This window comes from Arvicola amphibius, chromosome 12 (assembly GCF_903992535.2).
Source record: "Arvicola amphibius chromosome 12, mArvAmp1.2, whole genome shotgun sequence".
Taxonomy (NCBI): Eukaryota; Metazoa; Chordata; class Mammalia; order Rodentia; family Cricetidae; genus Arvicola; species Arvicola amphibius.
The window spans coordinates 456,676-477,888 of NC_052058.2; the positions used below are offsets into that span (position 1 = coordinate 456,676).

At 46.3% G+C, this 21,213-nt stretch overlaps 1 protein-coding gene across 1 annotated transcript in view; it reads right to left on the bottom strand.

The window, feature by feature from the left end:
• Positions 1-3,990: 3,990 nt before the first annotated feature.
• Plxna2 (plexin A2) overlaps positions 3,991-21,213 on the bottom strand; it is a 203,048-nt gene continuing 185,825 nt past the window's right edge. Inside the window, exons 21-32 of the mRNA XM_038348917.1 lie at positions 20,664-20,806; positions 19,984-20,252; positions 18,047-18,113; positions 17,700-17,846; positions 16,909-17,068; positions 16,445-16,548; positions 12,702-12,801; positions 11,630-11,820; positions 10,445-10,614; positions 8,219-8,431; positions 7,477-7,627; positions 3,991-6,438 (exon numbers count right to left, since the gene is read on the bottom strand). Of these exons, the coding sequence (XP_038204845.1) occupies positions 6,343-6,438; positions 7,477-7,627; positions 8,219-8,431; positions 10,445-10,614; positions 11,630-11,820; positions 12,702-12,801; positions 16,445-16,548; positions 16,909-17,068; positions 17,700-17,846; positions 18,047-18,113; positions 19,984-20,252; positions 20,664-20,806 (1,811 nt within the window). The 3' untranslated portion in view covers positions 3,991-6,342. The remainder of the gene's footprint in view (positions 6,439-7,476; positions 7,628-8,218; positions 8,432-10,444; positions 10,615-11,629; positions 11,821-12,701; positions 12,802-16,444; positions 16,549-16,908; positions 17,069-17,699; positions 17,847-18,046; positions 18,114-19,983; positions 20,253-20,663; positions 20,807-21,213) is intronic.

A 21,213-nucleotide genomic window follows, 5' to 3' on the forward strand; every position in this document is an offset into this window, starting at 1 on the left:
GCTGTGGTCAGACAGTAACAGAAGCTCTTGTTACTTACTTGCCCCATCTGACAGAGCGTTAGCTTACCAGTGCTTCGCTATTGCTTTTGTAGAGAAATAGCCATATCTTCACAGCCATGGTGGAGCAGAGAAACTTTGTTCTGCGTTTGCATCCCAGAAAGAAGCAGAAGATGACTTAATGTTAGCAAAATGGGGATATGCTCCCCAGAAAAACTGTACTATTGAACATGGTGCATTATTCCCACCCAGGCCCTGGTACTACACTCTCCTCCCACTTTGGAAGAGATGGAGAAGGGAGTGAGAGATGTATAGAGGGATACAAATATACTAAAATACTAGGGGTTGCTGAATACTGGATGGAAAAGCTCAAGAATTATTTCTTTGAACCTGTTGTGGTGGTATATACCTATAATCCAAGTATTCAGGAATTCTAGGCAGAAGAATCATGACTTCCAGAGCAGACTGGGCCACATGATAAAATCCTGTCTCATTTTCTTCCTTTGACTGTCTTACTTTTCTACAACTCTAGCATATACTATATATGCACATATATGCATATATAATTATGAGAGAATATCTATATCTAACATGCTCTTATTTCCAAAATTCTGTTTCTTGAGTACCAGGTTCCTTTGTGTATACTGGTTGTCCCTACTAGGCTGAAGTTAGAAGTCTGGGGAATACTCTGATCACAGAAAATTCTCCTGGTCCCGTTGTCTAATGAAAAGGGCTAGAAACTTCTGTGTACACTTGGTTGGGACAGGTTCTTGAGTTGTTCTCACTTAACGTGTCTTACCAGTAAGAGGGTGGAAATGTCAAACACCATTAGATTGCAGGCCAAAAACATGAAAATAAGAGTAGAAAGAAGGGAGGGGACATATCACCCTCACTTTAGAGGGAGTCCAAAGATTTCTTCCCCTCAGCCTCACTCCCTACCAGTGGAAGATCTCCTGCTTCTGAGCTCTTTTTTCTCTATTCCTAACCCCCAATCAAGGGCTGTCTCCATATTCCTTCCCTGGGCTGGGTCTTAAAGCACCAACCATCTGGTGTCTCTCTACTTTGTTCACTTTTAATTTCTGAAGCAAAAATGAAGGTCACTACCTTTCTCAGTGCCTAGCTGAAAGCCCTAAAAGTTTCTCTCAGAATTATTCCAGCTTCTCTCATTCTCATTCACCCTAGCACTTAATCCACGAGGTAGTGTTCTTTTAGGAAGGGCTCCTAGGGAATCTGTTTTCAGAACTCTGGAAGAGACTCAACCTCTGAAGCCTGCAGCGGCCCAGCTTCCCCAGAGCAAGCTGTATTCTGAGGTCTTGGGGCTAGGGGGCAGTGTTCACCCACTGGTGTGACGGAGCCGACTGCATCTAAGCCTATGGTGAGAGGGCTAGACATTTATAAACTTTGGCTCCCTGGAGTTTTCTCAGATGAATTTAAAACAAGCAATCTGCTCTTTTTGAATATCTGCATCTTATATAGTCCCAAAGTTGTTCTGTACCTGTGTGGCAAAAAAAAAAAAAAAAAAAAAAAAAAAAAAAAAAAAAAAAAAAAAAAAAAAAAAAAAAAAAAAAACCCAAAAAAAAACCTGTTTATTTGAAGACTTACGGAGATTTGTTTTTTAATCCAGTAATCTTTATTTATATATAACAACAGTACAAATTGTGTCCTTGGCTTGCAAAATAGGAGTTTCATATTTACAATAGGTACATGATAATATATTAGATAACAAAACCCCGCTTTATTGGAACATTTTAAATACTTCATTTTATTATTATTTTGTAACACCTGTAAAAACAACAAAACCAGACAACCAGCATTGTACTTTCTTAAAAATAGATATAATACAGATTCCAGTGTGTCACGGGGAGGGGTCTGAGTAGGAGGGGATGAGGAGAGGCAGCTGGGCTCAAGGCCTTCATGTGCCTGTACAAAGAGCTTGTCCCTTTCTCTCCCATACATTCAGGAATTTTGGTCCTGTTTGGTGGGACCACACTTCCTTATGCTTGGATACCAAAATGGAGACCAATATGTCAAAGTGATGACCTTGACTGAGTTCTAGAAGAAGCTTCTCACTTCCTTCACTGGGGCCCTAGGCAGAAAGGAGGCGGGGAGGAGGCAGCTCAGTCTGGGGAGATGGTCTGGGAAGGAAGGAGAATCTCTAGTTTCCTTATTGTGTTGAGGCCTGTCTGACAGGCACTGGCCTTGATCACCTCTCAGGACATTCCCTGGATTAGTTAGAAAGTGCCAACAGAAACTTTACCCTTCACTATAAGCATCACTGGGCATCAGACGCTAAATCTTCACTCTAGGGAATGAGCAGAAAAGACAGAAGGAAAGGAGATGTGGAGCTATGAATATGATGCCATTGTGTTCTCCAAGAACTCTCCTGAGACAAGGCATCAGGAGGACCTGACCGTCTTCTCCCAGGCCCCCTCCCAACGTAAGATCTTCCCCATGCCCTGACTCCCTGAAGCCACCTTACATTTCCTCAGGTTCATAGCCTTCTGTCTCAATTCTCCCCTGCCTGTGTCCAGGCTGCAGGACTCTTAGTCATGACACAATGTGGTTGAAACCCTTTTTAGAGTAGCTGCTGGCTTGGTATTACCAGGCAGCGCGTGAGATTTCAGATGTGGTAGTTGTGCAGCATCTGTAACCGGGCGGCTAGGAGCTTCTGGCCTTCTCCGCTTGTAGCAGACGACTATTTGCACAGCCACCATTGCCTCTGTCTAACAATCAGCAGGACCAGGGGCCTGAACTGCTAATGTTTACCCTCATTTTGATGGAACTGAAAGAAGGACAGGAGCTTAAGCAACAGAGTTATGTTGACTAAAGAGCTGGTAGAAATGAGAGCAGATCTCACTGCTAGGGGGCCTGAACCCAGCATGAGGTAAGGTGTCTGGGTGGGTCAGTATTTTTCCTTCACAGCACCTCATTTCCTATGCACCTGGTGCTTTCTTTTGTGGCCGGTGGGAAGAACAATCCTGCTGTACTGGTGGCAGAACTAGCAGCTTGGAGAAGATGAATTTGCTGGAAGAAGGACGTTTTTGGTTTTATTCACCCTCTTTTCCAGAACCTCTAAGAACCTGGCAGATGATTACTACTTATGAACTGTCTCCAAATGAATGAACACAGGACACAGTTCCCTCCTTCTGTGAGATCACAGGGTGCCCATGACTTGAATGGTTGCACTCTGTAAAAAGAGAGGGGGATCAGAAGTGGTTTTGAGAGTCAAACCACAGAAAGAGGTAGAACATCAGACACAGAAGTGCCTGACCCACACAGAAGGCAGGAGGTAGTGCCAGGCCTTCTCCATTCAGTCCTCTAGAATTCTGTCTTGCCAAGCCCTCTACAGTCCTGTTCTTTTCCTAGAGAACTGACTTTTGTGTTGATCAATGAGATGAAGTAAAGCAAGGCAGGCTTGAGAGAGACTTCGTGCCTCCCCTAAAGATAAATGGCTTCTTGTGGGGAAGGGTTGTGGCTTTAATATTCTTTTTCTTTTTAAACACAAAACCAAAATATCTTCAGGTTGTATAGTAGCAAGAAGAGTGACCAAGCAAATCCCCTCTCCTCTCCATTCCCTAGGGAGTAGACCCTATCAGTTACTCATGAGCCAAAGTAAAGAGCCAGTAGAAGGACAGGTAAAAGCTAGAATGGAAACAAGACTCTGCAACCACTCACCCTCTTGGCAAGCCTGTCTCCAGCTGAATTTTCCTTCTTAACCCTTCCTTAACCAGGCCCTTCAGCCGCTTCTCTTCTCAGCCCAAGTTGCTTAACTCATGGAATCTTTAGTAAAGTGGTTAAACCACCTTCCATGGCTGGCCCTGCTCCCTGCATCTGCTCTCTGATTTGCTCTCTCTCCATCACGCTCCCCATTCTCTCCAAACATCTTCAGTGAAGCACACCAGAGGCAGAGAGCGGGTACCATAAATGGCTGCTGGGAGATTCCAGGTAGGCACACTGAGGAAGGTTTGGGTGCTACTGAAAAGAGATGTCAAACATTTTGGTTTTTTTTACTTCTTGATATAGCACTCTGGACAGCAGCCTGAGCAGTAGTAGCTGCTCAGGAAGCCTTCAACAAAACTGGAATGGAAAACAAGGTGGACTGTATTTTGTCCTGGGTAATGCAGTCTTTTGTTCATATTCTTTTTTTGATGACATCACTTCTTTCATTTTTATAAATTACAGGCTCTAAGATGATAAACTTTGGGTGCTGTGAAGAGCAAACACTTTGGCTTAGTGTGGAAGGCCAGTCACTAGTATTTTTTTCCAGGCTATTAATATGACCCTGAAAAACTTTTAACGTGAGTAGATTATCAGAAGCAAAGTGGCCTTGGCATGGCTGGTTGTGAATCATCATAAAATCAGCAAATTTCCTGAGTATTTTGCTGAATGCTTTTCTCTCTTCCTTGTCTGCTACATTCAGACAAGAAACAAGCTGAACAGCCCAGACAGCATCTGCTATGTGTGAGACAGCCATCCGAAGACATATACATGGACTGGAAGCTACCTTCTTGTCTTCCTTCCCTGCCCTGTGCTGGGAGAGACATCTGGTCAGCAGAATCTCAGAAACTGGAATTAACTGAAGGTATAAGTTGAGGCCTGGGTTAATTGTGAAGGAAATAACCCTGGTCCGGTCTCTCTCAGGGTAGCTGGTTAATTTCCCAGCCCTATAGCCTGGCATTGCTTACCTCTCGAAAAGCACAAGGCAAGAATGGGAGAGCTCTTCGGCCTTTCCCCGTGCCAACCCTTGGCCTTCCTCTTGTCCTTCTACCTTGAGACAGGTGCTACTTGCAAAGCTGTTGGAATTGGCTGCTTGGGATCACATCAAGGCAGGAGGACTGCATTCCCTGAGGGCTAACCAGTTGGGCTAACCAGTTGAATTTCTTGTCCTGCTACCACAGATCTTGCCTCTGGGCCAGAGAATGGAGCCTTGGCCTCTGCTTGGAAGATATACTCAGGAAATCTGGCCATCTATGGCATTCGGTATCAGGAGACAGAGGGACAGACAGGTGCCCTCACAGGAAGCAATCCACTTTCACATCCATGGGTCCATGGCAGAGATGATGGGATGCCACAGTCATTTCTACCGAGGCAAATGCACTGTGCCAAGATGGTCAGGAGCTTCTGGATATGAGTGAAGGTTGGCCTCCCCTCTCCAGGCACAAGAGAAAAGAAAGTATAATAATAAATACTGCTGCTTCTCAAACCTATACTCTTCAAGTATTGCTTACTGTAAACAGTATTTGAGTTTGTTTTCTTTTTAATTGCCGTAAACTGGTAGATGGTTGAGTGAAATCCAAAGTCAAACACCCATGTTCCCCATTCAGCTCAGACCGAGAAGGCCTGGTCTGTACAGCCCCTATGTGCCTGTCTCATGACAGAGGCTGACATGGGGCTCAGCTCAGAGTTCTCAGGGAGGAGGTGGCTGGTCTGGGAGAGGTGGGCCTCTCCCATTTTTGATATCAACTCTAGGGAAACCAAAAAGGAAAAGTACCAGAGACCAACTCTCATTCATGGAGGTTTAGGATTTTATAAAACCAACAAAAGATGTTCCCACAGGTTATGGTTCCTCGGTTGGTACCTTCCTCCTCTCAGGAGATGAGGATACACAAGGGTGCAGCATGGACAGCAGCTACCTATTAGCCAGGTGGAGATGATCAGCTTTCACAATTACCACAAGGGCCTGCAGTTCCCAAGCGCTTCTGGCTGTGGTAGGATCCAGGCCTTCCTGGCCTGTTTGCCAAATGTTTAGCACAAACTTGGGTTCCTTCCTCCCTCTCCTCCTTTTTCTTTCAGTTCAAGGGAGAGGAGAACATTTCCATACGGGTTTCTTTCAGCATCTCTCAGGCATTTTCTGACATTGTGAAAGAGATGTTACAAAAGGAGGGAGAGATGTTATCAAAAGGGGACAGAAATCAGATTAAACAAAAGTTGGACGGGTGGGACAGGGAGGCTTTATGTTTTGTTTTATTTCTGTTTTTTCCCTTTTTCTTAAAAAAATTAAATAAGTTCTCATTATTTCCCAATATACATCAAATGAGTTTTCATGCAAAGCAGCAGTCACAGAGGCGGAACCACCGGGTTCATGCCTCTCACTTGAAGGGCACCTTCCTTGCCCGTGCTGTCCTGAGCTCACACTGTGATGGGTGGTGTGTGCTGTCCTGGCAGGAACTGGCTATGACGAAGCACGGCTGGCACTGAGAGCGGAGCCTTTCCCTTCCCCTCATGAGCTTTCAGTGGGCAGCCAGCTCTGGGGCCTGATACCCCTCTCTCGTCCTATCCTCCCTTTGGAGACACCAGTGTGATCGCTTGTATGGGTCCCTCTTCCAGGAACAGGAGGTCCTCCTTTCAGCTCTCGATGGACATGGCATTGATGAGATGCTCCACCTTGTAGGCTAGCCGCTGACGCCGGGCCTGCTCATCCTGCTCTAGTGCCCCGATGAGCTGAGGGGCAAAACAAAGGCAGATGATTCAAGACTCAGCTTCAAAGGCACAACTTTCTGGAGTCATCAACCCAGCACCTATCCCTCTGTCTTTCTATTCTGCCTTTAGGATTGTAATGTCAACTAGTTGGCATGATTAAATGCGTAGATCTATGCATAGTCATGTTTATTTAACCATCAGGACACTTTCTGAGAAGAGAGTCCTTACATGATTCCATCAGCAGGAAGAAACAGCCCAGAGTACACACACACAGGACACTGAATCACACACAAGGGAAGATATATGCAATGTGTGGATCTGCTTTTATAAGTAGGAGCATGCTCTAAAACAGCAATGAAAGCGTAGCGTAGTAAACACAGTTTATGCACTAGCTACACAATTACTTACTTCTAAGAGCACAGACTGCGCCTAGTTTTGTAAGCTGCATAAGCAACAGCTTGGTAGATTCCTTTACACAGCATGGCCATAGGCTCATGCGTACTATGAGGTTCGGATGGCTCTGAGGTCACACGGGAATTTTTCAGCTCCATTTGCGCTGGTGGGACCACTGTTATGTGGGTGGCACCATGCAGAACACACATCAACAGACACATGCAGGAATATACGCATGTACATAGAGTTCTAATGTGCTTAAAGCATAAATAAGAGCTACTTAAGTGTGGCTAGTATTATCTTGTTACTTCTTTCTTTAGCTTCAGTGCTAATGCATGGCTTGTCACCTTCCTGGTTAACTTCTGTTCAGGTCAAATCCCACCAGTCTATCTGAAAAATGACTGGCAGGATCTGCCCAAGTATAAATGGATAATTCGATTCATTATTAAAAAAGAATAAAATTAGTTATATAAAAATTGAGTGAGTAAAGATAATGTACAGGGATGGATTTAGTGAAGCAGGAGAGATTGGGTTGTCTTGTAAAGAAAAGATGATGACGTGAGGCTCGATGGCTATGGATTGTGATTTTTAAAAAGTTCCCCCCACTGTTGTTTCAGGCCTCAACCAAGCTGTGAGTTGTTCTCTGACTTTGAGACCCCGTCTTACCTCTTCACTGTACTTGCTGACATAGGAGTAGATCTCGTTAAGGGCGCTCAGCATATTGAACTCTGTGGCGTGCAGGCGGGACTGCTCCGCGAGGTAGGCATTCATATCTTGGTCACTAATGGCTGGGAGCTTGGCAATATCTGCATAGTATCTGCCACGGACAGGACAGGCCCATAACACGGGTTCAGCAAACCCACCAACACCCACCCTGACCCAGGTCGGGAGAACCAGGGGTCCCCACTGCTTCTGCTTTCCATCCCTTCTCTAGTGTGGCCTCTGCCTCAGGCTGAAGTTTGAGTTTAAGGTGCAGGCCAAGTTTCTATAGGACGCTCCAGTCAGCTAAGAGTTACTGTGCCCTGAGCAGTTAAGGGTCCAGACCCTGGCAAGACTCCTTGTGTTCACATCTCAGCTCTTCTATCTGTCAGCTGGTAAACCTGGGCAAGTTACATGGCTTCTTTTGTGCCTCCATTCCCTCATTAGCAAAACAGGGATTATAATAGCAGCTATTTTACAACTGTCTACGTGGACATTTCAGTGAAGCAACATACAAAAATTCTTATCACGGTAATTCTTACATGCTCAGTAAATATTAATTAGGATGATAACTATCAGACTTCCCAGGACACAAAGCCTTCCCACAATATAGGGGGTATGCGATCCTGGTCTTCAGTGGTCATGAACATTCCTGGTCTTCAGAGGTGTCTTAGATGTCCACAGTGTGTATCTTAGAAGAACTACTGACCTTTCTACCCAGTTCTTGTAACTGGGGATATCCTTGGCATAGAGCAGCTTGTTGGAAGGGGAGTCCTTGCCCAGTCGGTGCTCTGATGTGGAACAGGAGTCCATGAAGGTCTGAGCCACCACAGAGAGGCAAGCATCTGTGATGCTGCCCTTGTGGATATCAAACACGAACTGGGGGTTTTTGATGACGTTCACCCAGAAACGCAGAGGAAGGCTGTGGGAAAAGGCAGAGAAACGTGAAGGACAGACCTTGACGTTGCCCCTTACTAATGTTCTTCCCCTACTGCTGAATGGTAGGGCAGATGTTCCATTCTAAAAGAGAAGGGAGGGGCTGGTTGCTCAGCTTATGCTGTTCCTGGCTGTAGAAGAAAACAGAGAGACTTTGGTCTTGTCATACCAGGGCATTAGCTCTGCTCCCTAATAGCTGAGGGGTGGGTGTGTCTGGGCTCTGCTTCTTCTTGACAGACTTTTTCCAAGGCCTTAGCGCTCCAGGGAAGGTCAACCACAGAGAGCAACACAATTTTCTCAGGGCTTCAGACAAAGCCATCAAGCTCCTAGAGTGTCTCACGTGGAAGTGGGCAAGCAGTCCCGAGCACTGCCTCAATGGGAGCATGACCTATGCTCTGGATCCAGTGGGCTACTGAGCCACTTCTAGGCCTGGGTCAGAGGACAGCTTTCCCAAAGGAGGATTTCTTTCAGGAGTCCCCTCCAGGGCTTTCTGCATCTGGACATAGCAGAGGGAAGGGAAGGAGATAGTTTTTGGCATCTCAGGAGAGAATGACTCATGATGTCCCTGAGTTTTTTTCCCAAATGGAACCTAACAGCAGTTGGGAGATTGCTTCTGAGGCTCTGGAATCTAAAGGCAGAGGGGAATAGCCTTTGCTGTTCCTGAGGTCATAAGGCAGTAAGCACATTGCCCTCCTTCAAAACCAGGACAGCTTCTATAGCTACTATTTTGGCTCTTTCCAAAGTCTGTTGTTTCCAGCTACGTTCCAGCCTTGACTCTTCTGATACCTGTGTGGCATAAACTCTGTCATGGGCATGACCTTCCAGCCCAAGATACTGCCCTTGGGTCTCCCTATTCTTTTCTTTACATTCTTCTGATTTCACCATCTCCACACTTCCCAAGTGTCTTTCTAATGCTAGGTGTTGGGACTGTCAGTGTGGGTCTCCTCCCAAGTCTCTGTAATTTTTGCTTGTCCTCAACCTACAATCCTTTCTTGAAACCTAGGAGGAGCTGCCTCAGCCAGCATTGGCACAGTTCTTCTGTCCTGTCCTCCTCTGGTAGTGCTGGACACGTCTAAGCTCTTCTGCTTGGACCTTTGCTATGTGAAGTGTGAGCCACGTGACTCAGCTTTATCTCACTATCACATTGGGGGAGGAGGGTACATTACTGTTGCTTGAGCCTAGCCAGAAGGCACAGAGAATGGAATAACCTTCAACTGATTGTCCCCAAACTGCCATTCCTGGTACTGTGACAGGGCTGGGCTACAAAGCTGAGGAGATGCCACGGACCTGTCTTGTAGAGCTTCCTGCATGTTCTTTACTTACCGCCACAGAACCTCTCCACGTCATTCCACTGTGACCGAAGAGTTCAAATGAGGAGGGTACAGCGGCCACAACGCCAAGGCCCCATTGGCTCTTGCAAAGTATTTTGCTGGTTGCTAGGACTTTTGATTTCCAAATAACAGCCTGAGTCCATCTGTGTCGGCTCTGTTTTCTGGGGATTGCTGACTCTAGACAGCTGCATGGGCTTCCTGCCCAATCCAAATGCCTTCCCCTTTGTGCTCAGTCCTAGAGGAAGCCTTTTGAAACTGGCTCTAGGACAAGCTCTTTCTGGTCTGTAAGCTAGTCCTTAGCACGGTCTGTGCTCCAGGCTCAAAACCTGGGGTAGGGGGTTCATGCTTGTGGCTATCGGGGGCTGCTTCTCCCACCACTAATTTGGATGTGGAAGTGTCTTGAATAAGAATCATGTCTTCAAGACATTCTTTCTGTTGCTTCCTGAAAGCTATGCTGCTTGGGTAAAAACTTGGCAGCCTTGGTGACAATGTTGACTCTGCAGTGTGCGCGCGTGTGTGCGTGTGTGTGTGTTACATGTGCTGTGTTGCAGATCACCCAGCCCCAGCTGAGACTCAGCCACCTCCCATCTCTAGTCTCTGCTGGCCCCCAACACCCAGAGTGCTGGGCCTCCCCAGGTGGCACCCCCATTAAGTTCCCCTGGGGTTACCAGTTGCTTTTCCAGGTGTGCCGCACATCCGTGTCGTGGATACTGTGTCTGTCTGCCTGCTCATCCAGGAAATCAAACATGTACTTGATGGCTAGTGGGAGAGCACTCCCCCGGTGCACAGTGCTGAACAAGGTCTCGAATAAGTCGTCCACAAATTTCTGCAGGGTGCCCTGTGGGAGTAAAGGGGGCAGTGAAATTGTGGGTGCGTGCTTGAGGGCAGCAGAACGCATGCCAGATGGTGTCTTGGATCCATCCTGCCTTGGAAATTGTCTGAAATGCAGTGTGCAGGTGGAGGGGCAGGGGTGGGGCAGGGGTGGGGCAGGGGTGAGGTAGGTACTGGATGGGATGTTGTGAAGTTGGGAGGGGCCGACAAGTCTGGGAATCCATAAAAGGAATCTCTCTTTTAATCTGTGGCAGCATGCCCTGAAGGTATGGGCTGAGGGCATTAAATGGGAGGATAGGAAGTGCTCTGAAATGGGATTTCCTAGAATGAGTGAGAGGGCCCAGGCTGGCAGCAGAGTCTACAGAGGGTCAGGGAAAGGTCTGAAAGGAAGAATAAACAGCTTTAAGGTGTTAGTGTCATGGGCTTAGGCTTCGAGTTTAGCTTCAAGAGAACCCAGGCACAGCCCTGATCCATAGGTTTCATGGATTCTAGAGGCAGTGACAAGCCTGGACACACTCTGGGGACTAGTAGAATTACTGATTTTTTTGATGTCTTTTGATTATCTCTTATTGATATACTGGGCATATTTAACAAAGCAAAAATGGAGACATGAGTGTGATAAAGTTGTTCTGGACCATTCTGGGAGTAAATCTGAGAGCTTTAAGCAACTGTGTTAGAGTCCCTGCAGCATTGCAGTGGGATCAGTGGGGATAGCATTTAGAATCCAGTCTGATCTCTAAGGTAAAACATCCGTGAAGGCTTGGTTTGTTCTCTCCTGGGAAAGCTAGAATATGCTGCTTTTATCTCCTTTTAGCCTGAGATGCATTGGATCGGGAGGGACAGTCTTTTCTTAGATTGCTGGTCCAGTGGGCCTTTTTGCTTTCTCTTCCACTGGATTAGAAAACAGTTATAAAAGGCAGAGACAGTGGAGGCCAGCAGAAGAGTGGGCAGGATGTACCTGTAACATGGGTGTTTGTGCCAAAGTATAGGGAGCAGCTTGGCCCGGGTAGTGTAGGAGTTACCTTGGTGGCCAGGAGCCGGGTCAAGTAGATCTCAGATACCATTTTGCTGCCCCGGTCGCCCTCCTTCTGGTCACCATGGTCATGGTTCTTCACCAGATGCCACACCTTGACACCACTTTCCAGGTCTGGAGTGATCATGGGGACCCGGGACCGGAGGCTGTCTGGGCTGCCTGTGTACCTGAAGGAAGAGTCTGGAAGAGGGTAGGGGATGCCAGCGTGAGGAAGGCTAACCTCCTGTCTAAAGCATCCTTCAGGAATCTTTCCCAATTGCTGCATCTTCTCAGAATAAACATGCTTCATTTTGAAAGGACTCTTGGGACTACATAATTTATGAATAGTTTTAGGGATCCTTGGTTGGACAGAGGAGCATACAATCTATTTCTAGAAAGAAGATTTAGACGTTTGAAGAGCTTAGACACCCATGAGAATTTGGGAGTCACCTCTCTATTGATGTTTCCAGTAATGAACAATAATGAAGTAAAATGTCAGCTAGATACATACACACATGCACTCCAGAAAGTCTAGATAATAAGGGCTCAAGTTGTAATGAACCTCTTTGTAGTTAATGGACTCTTCTTTTGAGATCTTGAAATATATTTTCTGAACCCTTTCTGGTACACTGCCTTTAGCCCTAAAGCTTTTTCAGGTGGGTGGCTTAGTGCCTTTGAAGTACATGGAACCAAAACGAACAAAATAAGAAAGAATCATGTTGCCCAGAGGAGACTGGGAATAGAAATGAAAGAATAACCAGTTTTGTGTACCAAACTAAGACACTTTTGAGAAAAGAGTTACAATTACTAATTCAACCAGGACCACAGTTATGAAGTATCCCTGTACTAGGCTACTCCAACTCCTTACTTGGCATAGAGAGTAAAGAAAGGGCTTGTAGTGCTACCTGCTACCTCTTCTCAGAGGAGATACATGACCCTCAAGGCTAGGGACAGATGAGCCAGTACCTTTGTGTGAAGGTATGGCAGCAACAAGGGCTTCCTAATAAGGACAGGAACAGGTGGTCCCTGACTATCACAGAAGCCTAGATATTGAGTTTCCCAATTACATTCTGACTCCTTACCATATCTGCTAATGGATGTCCGGGAGATGCTGGCAGAGGCAGGGATGTTGTAGGAGGAGGTCTGCTTGGGTACCAGAGCCACCACTGACCTGTCTGACACCTAAGAAGGGCACAAAAGGACATGGGAGAATTCAGGTGTTTCAAGACGATAAGTACTTCTAGGGAGTGTGGGGTTAGCAGAAGTTCAGAAACATTACAACAACCATTAGTGCTTTTTATGATCCCGGATCACCTGACATGTAGCCAATCTCAACTAGGTATCTGAATTGAGATTCACACACACACACACACACACACACAGAGAGAGAGAGAGAGAGAGAGAGAGAGAGAGAGAGAGAGAGAGAGAGAGAGAGAGAGTTTCAGAAAGTTAGTATGAATGAAAGGATATAAATGGTGTCATTAATAAGTCTTGTATTGATTATGCATTTGGGCTAATTCTTTTAAGCTGAATTAAATGAAGTATATTGTTAACATTTCAAGAGTCTGTTTCTGCTTTTTTATTGGAGCTAATGAAAAATTTAGAACGACAGGCATAACTAGCATTCTATTTCTGTTGGACAGAAGGGTTAGACTCAGATTCCCATCATCTCACGTTATGGATGACTATTTCCATTTTACAGATGAAAGAACAGAAGCAGGGGTGGGCTAAGTCACTGCTTCTGGGTCCTGTCATTAATATACCGAGGAGCTGATGTTTTTCTTCAGACCTGTATGTCTCCAGAGCACACATTCTCCTCATTATATTTCCTAATTTGGGATTTTATTACAAACCATATTGGTCTGAGCCCCATCTTTCCTTTTGGCTCCAATTTCCTCCTTGCCTGTGTTGTATTATGTGTTGGCCACCTTGAAGTTTCACCAAAAGGACATCTGCCCTTGGAAAGCTTGGAGAAAGATGGCACATTGCCCTGTCCTCTGAGAAGATGCCAGGTCCAGCACCCAGCAGTTGGTGGTGGTGGGGGCTGATGAATGAGGAACCATAGAGAAGACATTTGGGGCCATCTTGATTTAAGATTGCCCTCCATCTAATAAAAACGGAGAATCCCCAGAATTGTGGTGATCCAATTAAACCCCTAACGCAGAGGGAATAAAACAGCTATAATAACGTTATGGGCCATAAAACATTCCTATTAAACCATTTTTTATTTTAACAATTTTTATGAACTTTGTAAGTTTGATTTATAGCTTCGCCAGCCATAAAACCATCTTTCTGGGTCTTAAATTGTCAGTTCTTCTTTCTCACCAAAAAAGAATTAAATGTTGAGAAGTCAAACTATAAATGAACATTAGTGCTAACGAGATTCCCTGATAGCCAGCTTTAGTAGTGGTGTTTAATTTTACCCTCCCTATAAATCTACGGAAGCCCAGGCAGTTTTTTACCCCTCTCTTTGTTAATTAAGATGATTTTCTTCTTCAGGGGCTCCAAAGACCTTTAACTTCAGGAAAGGGTAGTAAGAGGGCAGAGTGGGTAAGTCTCTTGGGTTCTGAGTCCTGTGCAGTCTCCATTATTCCTAGGAGGTGCCAGTGCTCACCTCCTGGTTGGAGAAATTTTTCCAGCTATCTGTACTATCAGCACCTAATCTATGGTTGAGGAGAGGTAAGGGGCATTAATCCTGACCCTGACTCTTAAGAATTCTTGCCACCTGCAACCCAAAAATGCTCCTCTGAAAGCCTGGCAAGGGTGGGAGTTTCTACTCCCAGCAAGGACAGATGACATTATTTATGATTTGTTGCTATCTATAGCGAAAGTCACAAGGTAGCTAATGTGACCAATTCCAAGACTAGTTGCTAACGATACCTTTCTCTCATCTCTCTCGCTGTGTTTCTGTCTTTCTCCCGCCTGCTCTGTCTCTGCCCCCCCCCACTCTCACTCTCTCTAATGGTGTCTCCTTACTCCACCCATGCTTTGCTTTGTTTCTCTCTTTCAGTCAATAGGTGGTATAAGCCCAAGCTCAAAATACCTGGCTGGATCTGACCCCAGCTCTGCCACCACTTAGCAGTGAAACGCCTTAGCCTCTCTGGGCCTTGGTTGTCTCACTTGCCTCTGGGGCTAATAATCATATCTGGAAATCACTGATGTTGTGATTATTAAAAAATATTAAGACACATACAGGCTGAGTGAAGTACCTGGTACCCAGTGAGCACTCAGCGTGTGTTGATATTCATGTTGCCATTTTGAATAAAAACACCAACCTTATCATCTCTTGAAGGAAGATTCCCTGCTGTCCCTGTCACTCAGAAGTAGAATGTGGGAAGTGCCTTGCACTCAATAAAGCTCAGTAAATATTTGAGGAATGAATGAATATATGGCCAATAAGTGACATGAGGCAACTGGAAGTGTTTTGTAAAAGGAGCACAATAAGAAAGGGATATTCTATTCTTATTGGAAGTCACAGGATGGGTAACACAGGAATAATCTTTAGGGTATCAGAGATGGATGAAAACAAAGGCCCCAAGCTTGCCCTTCAGGAACAAAAGATTTGGTGGTTCAGATTTGTTCTCTTTTGCACTACCTCATTCACCTCTAATTGGTTCAATACAGTTGTACTGTATGCACTTACTGTTGTGTATATGTGTGTTTACATGTATGGAATTAACATGAAGTGATTTGATTCCTCTTGCTTGTATGTAAGGGCAAATCTTGAGTTTGTACATTTGTCTCTAATTCTTCTAGCTACCTTCATGCCCTTTCCTTCATAGGTGTTAGCTCCCGTGAATGGGTGAGGCCCTCTCAAGGTTGGGAGAAATTATAGAAAACCATCACCAGAGTGAGTGTTGAGCTACAATGCACCTTTAAATCCCCAGTTCTTGTTTACACAGCTTCTCTCACTTGGGGATGAGATCCAGGTGCAGCATGGAAGATGTGCAGGGAGGAGTACTCTGTGGTATCCCCAGTGCCCCCAGATTCTTCTGTGCTTTGAGGCACTTGGCCAGCTTCATGGCCTCCCAGTGGCTAGTCATTGCTAGCTCAGCCTAGCCAGTCAGTCCCTCCGCAGGCCTCTCTTTGTAAGCCAGGCACATAGGAGGATATTATTAATCAAAGAGTCCCATGGGTCTTATAGCCTGAGGCACTTCTAGTTGGCTTAATTTTCCTCAGTGTCTCTCATTTCTAGCTCCTATCTCAGTACTTTTCTCGAATCCCAAGCTGTCTACCTGTGCTTAATCTTACAGAGTCCCCCAAGCTGTGAGTGGCTCCCATGGGAGTAAAGCAGGATAGAGTGGATGCTTATATTCTTCTACTGGAATTCTTACGATTGTTCATCCATGTCTGCCAATATTAAAAACATATTCCTTGTCAATTTCTATGCTGAATCTAATCTACACACCTGCTGAGGTACCCCATACAGGTAAAAAGAAAGATTCCAGATACTGTGACTCTTAGGGGCTGATGACAAGTCTGTGCCCTATTCTTCTACAAGCCAGAGAACCAATGGCTTTAGTAAAAAGCCAGAAAAATGAGCACAAGGCACCTTTCTATAGCTGTCCAGGTATAGGATTTTGCACTATGTGGTCCCTTCTACAGTTGTAGAAACACACAGGAGAAAAATGTCCAGGCAGTTAGATTTATTGTGGGAGCCCATGTTTTCTCATCTAACGGGCAGTCACAGCAGAGCGTCACTGTTCCAGACACACAGAAGAAGAAAATGGAGAGAGGAAAGTACCTTGTTGGCTTTGGAGGCCTTCTAACAGAGAGAAAAGGGGATATTCTTGGGAATGAAGGCCACAGGGAGGCCTGCCCTCACCTGGTAATGCATCAGCGTGTTAAGCCGCTTCCAGTCACCCTCTATCTTGGTGGTAATGTCTTCATCCTGCAACACCACTCTGGCAATCCGGCCTTGGCGCCACTCTGGGTGGAAAGGATGGTATGGGTAGCAGTGAGAGTGTAGGGGCAGTCAGGGACACCCTGTCTGTGTGTCCTCTAGAGATCTAGTAACCTTGTCTCCATTGGCTGATGTCAGTGGTAGAGCTCTGAGACATCTAAAAGCAGGCCAGGGCAAAGCTGATGTGTAAGAGACTCACATCTGAGTGGACAAGGAGAGAAGTATTCCCATGGCCATCACCTGGCCAGGACCTAGTCATGTTCCAGTGGGGGCTGTGTATAAGGCAGAACTCCATATCCCTTTTCCCTTGTCATCTCATGGCCTTATAGCTCTCTGGGAAGCCATATTCTCCTCTTTCCCTCCTATGCCAATGCCAGGGTTCCTACCCAGGTCCATGTCCACAGCCCTTGGCCGCTGGGAGTAGGGAACGTTCTTATATACGGCATCGAGGATCTTCTCCTTGACTTGGGTGATGGTGTCACAGTTTAACACCTTCACTGGGATCTCTGGGCTGTTCTCATTGTCAGGGTTGACACAGTTCAGGATCTGTAAGTAGAGAATCAAGGGTGAGCTGGGCATACTTGGGAAGCAGCATGGGAAGAAGCTAAGGCCTCAGAGTCTTCTTCCAAGGTTTTCTCTCCTTATAAGAAGAATGGGGACCTCTGTCCTGAGACTTCGGTTTTTTTTTTTTTTTTTCCTTTTCTTCCTGCCATCTACTGTAAGAGCTGAAGTCAAGATGTTAATCCTTTCTCAAGAAGAAGGGAGTCTACTTCCTAGACAGGTTGAGGGAAGGTAAACTTGGTGTTGAGGCACTTGAAAAGGTTCAAGATAGATCCATGGGCATCAAGGGCTGGCCTCACGTGTCCTCAAAGCTTTTAAACTAGAGACCAGCACATTTGCTTTCTTTCCTTGCTAATTATGCAATCCCTAATGGTGAGTGAACTTTTTCTCGCTCAGTATCATCTAGGGTAAACTGAGGCACACACAGCTTTTTTTTTGGCTCACCAGTTAAGATGAGGGAAAGGTCTGCCTTGACCCTCATATACTTGATATGCCTTTTGGATTGCCCCAGATTGATTGATCCCTAAGCCTCTTTTTGCTAGATGGGCTAGAAGAGAGAGTAGGGAGAGTCACAGGTGGTACTGGGGCTGGAACCTGACTTTTGTGGCTTCCTCACCAGGGTCTTGTACTCGATCTGCTGCCGGATGAGTTTGTCCTCACTCAGAGAGTAGCGGGCCTCACCAGTGATGGCATCGATGGGGCCTTTCTCCATCTGTTGCTTGATGGCACAGTACAGCATGAAGAGTGGTTCCCCAGCACATTCCTGTAGGCATATCAGGGTAGAGAGTTCAGACCCTGCCTGAACCTTCCTGGCTGCCTCTGCAGCCAGGGGAGAGAACCCCAGGCCTGCTTTGCTTAACAGCAGCCACATCAAGGAATCCCTGCTTCTGAGGGGCAGGTCCCCATGTTTCTAAAGCCAGGGTATGTGGTTGGCTCTGGCCCTGCTCACTCCCTCCTTCTTACCTTCAGGAACTTGTGTAGAAGGAAAGCAAACCAGTTGGTCAGCATCTTCTCGGCCACAGACTCAGTCCTGGAGAAGGGAGAGTGGTGGGGGAACCAGCCTTTACACAGGGGTCTGGTGGTGATCTACGCTTGTCGTGTGTGTAAGAGAGCACAGGGCTAAGACTGGACCCTGGAAACCCAACTAAACCAGAAATAACTGTAAGTGGGACTGGCCAGGAGTGCGCTCTTTCCCACACTTAGTGGGAAGTTGCCGGGGGTCGTTTCCCAGAATTCAGCTTTCTGAGACTCTAGAAAGTCAGGACATTTCATCCTTGCTGCTCTGTGGTAGCACAGACTGTTGGTGACACCTGATGCAGGTCACAAATGCTTATCCCACAGGCTGTAACAGCCAGTTCCCTGCTCCCTCTGGTCTCATGGTGATGAATGGAATCTGTCTGCTCCACTGTGGTTTCTGCATTTTCAAGTATTCCGTGGTGCAAACCTGGTACCTGCCTCTCCAAATACTCACAGGCTGCCACAGGTTCAAATCCAGACTATATTATTTACTGGCTGTATAACCTTGGGCAAATCATCTGGCTTCTTTGAGTTCATTTTCTACATCATTACATGCACACAGTTATGATATTCATACTTCCAATTGTTAGAGTTGAATGGGTTAACATTGAAAATGCAAAACGTAACATCTGGCTCCACAGTAAAACACTGTGTAAATATGAATGATTAGCACTGTAGTTCATGTGCCCTCTAGGCCTGCAGGTAGAGACCAATGCTTAAGAGTTTAGCCAACAGGGGGATCTGTTTCTGTAAGCACCACCTCCTTCCCCTCCTCCACCCCAGGCTGCAGGTCTGGGAATTTGGGAAGAAACAAAGCCAAAGCACTGTGACAGACCTTGTTGATGGGGATGCCAAGGGGTATTTTAACTCCCCACACGTGGTGCAAATTATACCCTCTGGCTGAAGTAAACCCCAGGCATTTGCCAGGACTGCTTAGCAATCAGGGCTGGTAGAGAGTGGCAATGGCATGAGAAATTGCAGCTTTCTCTCTGGGCCCTCCCAGCACCCTCTCCCAGCATTGTGTTTGAGATTAGCTCTAATTTAAATACAACAGTCCTTAATGAAAGCTTCCAATGCTCAGAATGGCAGGATGGGGGCTCAATGCTTATAAAACAAAGCCACCCATGTGGGATCTGAAAACCCAAGACCTGTGAGCAAAAGGTACAGGAAGAGTGAGTGGAGGTGACAGATTCAACCCTTCGGCTCAGAGCCCTAGATCTGGCACCCTATGATCTCAACTGAGGGTGGGTGCAGGAGACAGAGGGTCTCTAAAATCTGTGCCCTTCCAGAAAAGTGGCAACTCAAGCAGTTGGTATATGCTAGCAATTCCAAGTCAGGAAGCTGGGACTCAAACCTGCTCCCAATCTCTAGCTCAGCATGTCTATCAGATCTAAGTATGATGATGGGAAATGGTTTGCCTGTGCTGTCCAATATGGTGGCAACCAAACACAGGGTGTGTGGACACTGGGAATGTGTCCAGCAAGACGGAGAAATTGAAGAGTCCATTTCATGTTAACAGTGGCTACCATGCTGGGGCACACAGCTCTAGAAGCAAAGGGAGGGGCATAGACTAAGAGACAGGTATTACTCTTATCTTGTTTATGAGGAAACCAAACCATTTTTAAAAGGCAGCTCCCCTGGTGTGAGGTCATAGAAACAAGTAGTAGGAAAAGCAATCGTGTTGTGTCCCAAGACAGGGCTATGCACTTGGGTTGGAAGCCACCCGGTTTCCCAGGGCCAGCGGAAGATCACATTCCATACTGGGTTGATAGAAAGACACACGCAGCCCTGCACGGAAGCTATTTCTGGGGGGTGAGGACACCCAGGGTCTATCTGACAAGATGTCCTGCCTATAACTGCCATTCCCCTGCTGTGGGTCAGACCTGCGGAGAAGCAGCTTGGGGTGGTTCTTGTTCTCCAGGTTCTTGTCGATGAGGTCAGACAGTAGCTGCTTGAGGACGTCTGTGGCATATTCCAGGCGGCCCTGAAGGCCTGTCATGATGAGAGAAGCCACATTGCCGCGGTCACGCATGGAGAAGCTGCGCTGCAGTTCCAGTGTGCGAATGAAGGTCAACAGGAAAACCTTGTTGTTGATGAGCTGGGCGAAGAGTTTCAGGGCTTTCTCCACGTGCTGCTGTCCGTTTCCCTGTACCTGGGGTATGCAGGAGAACCTTCAGGAGGCAGGCTCTGGATGTCTACCCAGGCCCTAAGACCTGATGGTGATGCCTGCTTTAAGACCCTCTTCACGAGGGATGAAGTCATTTCATTTCCCAACTCAGACTTCCCCTCAATTTCCACTGCCTTGACTCATTCTCTTGAGTAAACAAACAAACAAATGTATGAATAAGTTCAAGGCCATTTTTAAACCTTCTTAAATCCATGCTGATTTGGCAAAATTTTAATTAACAGCATTTAATCAGAAAATGACAAACAATGAGACCCTTTCTGGTGGTCCTACTGCTGTGATGCTGTTAACTGCTGGTCCTTTCCCCTCATCATCCTACTCCTGCCCCCTGGATTTCCTGGGAACCCCTAGCCTGCATCATTAGAAAACAAGCAGTACCTCCAGCTCCCGCAGAACAGGGTGGTCCTCAATGCCTGGGAATAGAACTCGCATGGCATAGGTGCGGTAGTCCAGGTAAGGGATTCCTGACCGGTCCAGGTCGCTGGTTAGCTCATTAATGTCTGTCTGAAGCTCCGCAAAAGCTGTGAGAGTGGGTGAAGACAGGGAAGCTCAGAAGATGCTCAAGTCAGGGGAGAGGACAGAGAGAAAAGCTTGTCTGCAGAAGGAGGGAAACTGCGGTACAAAGGTAGCAGGATAGAGGGTGCAATAAGAAAGGAGTCCTGGACTGTAGCTGTGAGTTGTTCACTATAGGATTTTAAGGGCCTCCCAAAGGCATGGTCCCCAACTTGGAGCTACTAGAGGTTGTAGGAATTTAAAGAGGTGGAACCTGAGGGAGATGTTAGGGAAAGGGATTTGTGAGACTCTGGATATCCCTCTTGGCTGCATACTTTATCTACTGTATGCAGCCTTACCACAAGCCTAGTAACAACAGGACTGAATAATACACAGAAAAATTCCAAACTGAGCCAAAATAACTTTTAAAAATGTG